The 5,127-nt window shown below is 55.1% G+C and overlaps 1 protein-coding gene across 1 annotated transcript in view; it reads left to right on the top strand.

Moving 5' to 3' along the window:
- Positions 1 to 5,127, top strand: part of TBX4 (T-box 4) — a 29,221-nt gene that overhangs the window by 3,914 nt on the left and 20,180 nt on the right. The window contains exons 3-4 of the mRNA XM_021718945.1: positions 120 to 542; positions 700 to 914. Of these exons, the coding sequence (XP_021574620.1) occupies positions 120 to 542; positions 700 to 914 (638 nt within the window). The remainder of the gene's footprint in view (positions 1 to 119; positions 543 to 699; positions 915 to 5,127) is intronic.

Here is a 5,127-nt window from a genome sequence, read left to right as displayed (position 1 = left end):
GTCGGGCGTCGGCGTGTCTGCCCGCCGCCTGTCTGTCATTCCGCCCCACCGCGGGCAGGACTCGCTTTCAGGGGGACCTGACTGCGTCCGGGTCTGTCTGCCTGCTCTCTACTGAGCAGGGCTCTCGCTCTCTGCTTTTCGGGCCCTTCTCCGCTTTGAACTCTCGGGGCTATTGCGGGACAGGCGAGGGGCAGAGGTGGGAAGAGAGGGAGCGGGAGAGAGAAGAGAGGCCCCCGCGGCAGCAGAGCAGCCCGGGCCAAGTGTCCAGCTCCGACGGCTTGGCGAGGGCGGGGGCGCAAGCCCGGGACCGGCGGGAAGAGCCGACCCCGCCGGGTGCGCACGGAGCCGCTGCGGGGCACGGAGGCTCCGGTGCCGTTGCCGAGAGGCTTCGCGGTGATACGCCGAAGAGCACAAGGCGCGGGATCCGGCCGGCGACCGTCTGTGCGCACCGCCCGCGGGTGCGCGCCTGGTTAGGCTGTGCGTGCGCCTCTGCCCGCGTCTGCCCTAGGCCTGTGCCGGTGGCCCGTCACAGAAATGTCTATGTGTGTGAGTGTCGTCCACCCCGGGCTGGTCAATGAATGTGTCCCCTGCGGGCCCATCTGTAGGTGCGGCCCCGAAGGAGGGGGTTTCAGCCACTGATAAACATTTTTAAAAATTCACCAATCGTCCGAAAAAAAATCTGTGAAACGAAATCTCGAGGCATGGGCTCCGGGGCTGTCGCGCTCCTCACGGCTCTTCGGGTCTGCGCTCTTCGCTCCTCGGGCTCCGCGTGGAGCCGCGGGCCCGGCAGACACGAGCCCCCCTCCCTCCCGTCCCCAGACCATCGAGAACATCAAGGTGGGCCTGCACGAGAAGGAGCTCTGGAAGAAGTTCCACGAGGCGGGCACCGAGATGATCATCACCAAGGCGGGCAGGTCAGCGCTGGGAGACTCACTTCCGGGGACGGCGAGTGGGAGCCGTGGGGGCCTTCCTTAGAAATCCTCGCGGTCCCGGCCTGGGGGCTATGGGCGTCCTCTGTGACTTGGGGCCACATCCTTCTCCAGCCCGGACTGGCCGCCGAACGCTGCGCGGGGCTCACCCCGCGGCGACGCCCGCGGGGCAGGTGGAGGGAGGGGCAACGCCATGCAAATGAAATGCAAGAAAGGACCGCGACGCCCCAAGTCTCGGCTCCGGCGTTTTTGGCCCCCGGGGGGGGGATGCTTTGTCCTCCCCCCACTGGGGACCTGCAGAGGTTTCTCTGGGTTGCACTGATTGGGGTCCCGGAGATGCCCCTCAGCAGATGGGGAAAAGGGAACGAGACGATGCTGTTCAATTTCCGGAACCTTCCGGGAGCCCCAAGTGCTTCCCCCCACGGGCGCCGCTCCTCTGTGCCCAGCCTGGTCTTTGGCCAGCGGGAAGGCACCGCCGCTGGGCTCTGTGTGTGTGTTGTTGGGGAGCAGCTCTCAGGTGGCTGCCAGAGAAGGATGATTTATAAAGTGGAAACATCTTTAAAATGCGCTGGTGTCTGTGGGAGAGAACAGGGAGGAGAGGAGGAGAGGAGGAGGAAGCCTCACACCGGGGATGCGGGAGATTCGCTGGGGCGGCGAGTCTGGGTGGGGCGCGAATGGCGGAGAGCGATTATCAGGTGAAGGCGGAGGGCTGCAGACAGAGACGCCGGAAAGTTCAGGTTCCGGAGTCCCTCTCCACTCACTCTGCCCCCTCCACATTCACACACTTGATTTTGGGTCCCAGGGACAGGGTAGGTGTGAAAATGCCCCTTTGCCTGAATGTGGAATTCCTTCAGAGGAGTAAGATGGTGAAGCATCAAGGACCAGGGACTTGGAGTTAGACCATGGGGGGAGGGGTCGGTTCCAACTCAGCCACTTCCATCTGAGGTGCAACCAACCCTCAGACAGAGAAGGAAGGGCCTCTGGCCCCAGCCCACTCCATCTGCAAAGGAGCAGGTCCTGCTTCGTGCAGTGGTATCCAAGCACCTAGCACAGCTCCTGGCACACGCAAGCACACTTGAAATGTTGGCTAATATTATTAATAATTAGAGAAGTGTCTGGCACACACTCAGCGTTTTCCTCTACTTTGTAGAGAACTCAGCTCTGCAGAACCGCTTAGGGAATGCTGGTTGTTTGCCGTGTGCAGTGCAGGGGTGCTGTGATCCTTCGGGTCTCTGCTCACTGGTAGGCCTTGGTCACCCTTACATCTTAGCCAGGAAAGTGGCACTGCTACCCAGGACTTCTATCAGGGAAGGAAGCAGGGTGGTTTTAGGGCTGAGTTTTCTGCATTTTGGAGATAGAGACGGGGAAGAAGGATGCGTTGGGGGGTGCCACACGGAGGGGTCATTGAGGACAGTGGGGGCCAAGTGTCACAAGCGCTGCCTCTTCCTAGCTTAGTGCACTTGGGCAAGTCGCAAAACCTCCTTGTAGCTCAGTGGGTGTTGGGTAAACGGAGACTGTAGACCTACATGCTCTCCTTTTTTGATTGCTGAGAGACTCAAATCAGGGGATCATGTGAATAGTGCCTGGTAAATTTTCAAGTGGATTACAGGTGTGAAGAGGGGAGTTTATTTCTTGTGCCTGCTGGAGTGGAGGGAAGGAAAGAAGAAAGCGAAAGGTTCAGAACTTCCATTTTTAGGCAGCAGAAACCACCTTGTCTCTTGAAAATAAATGGCAAGCATGTTCTCTGGGCATGCCTGGCCTCTGTCATTTTAAACAGAAGGCATTTTGTGGTTCTCCTCAGTGGGGTTTCCCGCATCTGTGTGGGTCCTCCTCCCTCCCTCTCCCCAACACATACACTCACACACGCTTCCAGAGGTGACCGGCTTTAGGCAGATGTTTGTGCCTGATCCTAGTGGAGGCTTAGAGAAGGACCTTGGGGAATGATGATAATAATTTAAAGTGACTATGATGATGTTGGCCAATTATGGATTCATCAAAGCCTTTCATTTCTCTGGCAGAGAGTTATCCACACACCAGATCTAGTCCTTAAGGAAGTCTCCAGTCTCACCCTCCCAGCACCTCGCCCCTCAGTTCTCACAGACCCCATTTCCCCTGCATAACTGCCTGCCGTCTTCAGATACCACTTTAATTGCTCTGATCACTGTGTACCCCTCCTTTTCCTCGGCTCCATCACAAGAGCAGCCTCTGGATGCAGCTTGCTTTGCTGGACTGTGGTTCTCCAACATCCTGTCTGGTGCTGCTCTCTGCACCCCAAATTCTACTGGAGCCCTTCTTGGGACACTTCCATTTCTCCATCAGGACTTTTCTCCTGAACCTTGAAGCATAGATTCCTGGACTGCTAGAGCTAGAGGAGAACCCAGAAGACATAAACCAAACCCCAGAGCAGGGAAGTTAGGCAGTTGCCAGGTCTACACAAGCCAAACAGATGATGCACTCCACTCCCAGAACAAAACCCCGACTTTGATAAATTCCCTTGATTGCTTTTTTACAGGGCCCTGTTCAGTGTGGATTGTCGCTCTGCCCGAGAGACCTTGGCTGATTAGGGACATAACTGCTGTCTGGTTGGGGAGCAACAGGCCCTGGGGAAGGGAGCCAGAATGTTCTAAAGCCAGTTTGAGATCTTGGGTCACAGGCCTCCTGCTTCAGCCCTTTCAGTCTTTGAAAGTTTGAAGAATCCTTGTCATCGCATAGTAACCTTGAGTTGCCAAACAGTTTGATCTGGTGAATAAAATGCCAACCGCAGTGTGAGGAACCGATTTCTGAGTGTTCAGGAGTCCCCTACGCCCCATGTTAGGTGTAAAATGGAGCAAAACCCGTTCTTAGCCAGTCTCTGCCCCTCTTAGGCTCTGACAACCAGAGGGTTTTGCTGATAAATGCAGAGAAGACCCCTCTCTTGGCCTCCTTGTATCCCTGCCAACCTTGATACATGTGAGAAACTGCATTTTCTCCCAAACATAGATAAAAGTGGGCTCCACAAAAATTTAAATATAAACCTCCCCAAAATGAAAATTTCCTAACCATCTAACTGCCCTAGTCCTAGGTCATGGTTTTGCCACCAGATAAATCTCCGCTATCAGCCTTCATAGCCTGTTGAGTTCAATGTTGCTTGTGTTAGTGACAGTGAATTTGCGTTTGAAAAATGAACTACCGATGAGAACTCCTGTTGAACCTGTATTGTTTGTTATTCTGAGGCAAGGATTTGGCCCGGCTTAATCCGGGGCTTCAAAGCCAATTGCCCTCACTCTGTATACACAGCGTCAGAGCCCAGTGGCGTGGATGATAAGAGAAGTAAGGGTTGAAGACACTGGGAAAGTGGGTTGGGGAGAGAGTGCTTTGATCTCTTTTTAAAGTATTTTCTGAAAGCAAAAGTCTATCAGAAGGAAGTGCCTTAAAAAAAAAATCTAAGAGAAGCAACTGATCTTCCAAAACAACATCCATTCCACACACCCTCACCCATGCTCCTCCCCTCAGGGAAAATATTTCTTGAAGATGTTTTGGGTGACTTAGACAACTGTGTGTGTATGTGTGTGAAAACTGGAAATCAATTTAGTGGCTTTGTCATATCTCTCAGAAGTCATTTGGCTATAAAAGGCTTGGTCTCAGTACAGGCAGCATCAGCACCCCCCACCCCTACCCCTAACCTGGGTTGCTGGTCCCTGGTCTCTTCCCCGTACACCCAGAATTCATCCTGAAGACCCCAGGACACAAAAGAGAGGGTTTTCTGTGGACCCCACCCTTTTCCTTGTGACGATTCTTTCCAGACTCTAGGCTCCAAAGTGTGTGTATGGGGGGGGGTGTGCGCGCGTGCATGCACACACACACCCACCCACCATTTTTAACGTAGATTTTATTGAAGTGGAAGATTCCCGCAGAGCTGTGCCCAGGCCCGAAGTGCACAGCTCTATCCCTGCACAAAATGAACACACCCAGGTAACCTTCATCCAGATAACTTGGAACGTGATCTGCTCCCGAACCCTCCTGGGTGCCCTCCCCGTGGCCATTCTCACCCTGAAGCGGTCCCCCAGACTCCTCACCCTGCGATCTGGCTTTAGCCCACACTGTAGAAGGCACGTGTAGCTGCTCCTGGAGTCCCGGGGACCCCGGCAGAGTCTGGGCTGCGAAGGGCTTGTGGCTTGGGGGCCCCTCCGGGCAGAGAGAGCCTGCGGGTACCCAGGCC

This window comes from Carlito syrichta, unplaced genomic scaffold, assembly GCF_000164805.1.
Source record: "Carlito syrichta isolate Samal-C Ts95f unplaced genomic scaffold, Tarsius_syrichta-2.0.1 Scaffold314028, whole genome shotgun sequence".
Classification (NCBI taxonomy): domain Eukaryota; kingdom Metazoa; phylum Chordata; class Mammalia; order Primates; family Tarsiidae; genus Carlito; species Carlito syrichta.
Note: the sequence above shows the minus strand (reverse complement) of the source record. Positions and strands in the feature narration are given on the sequence as shown.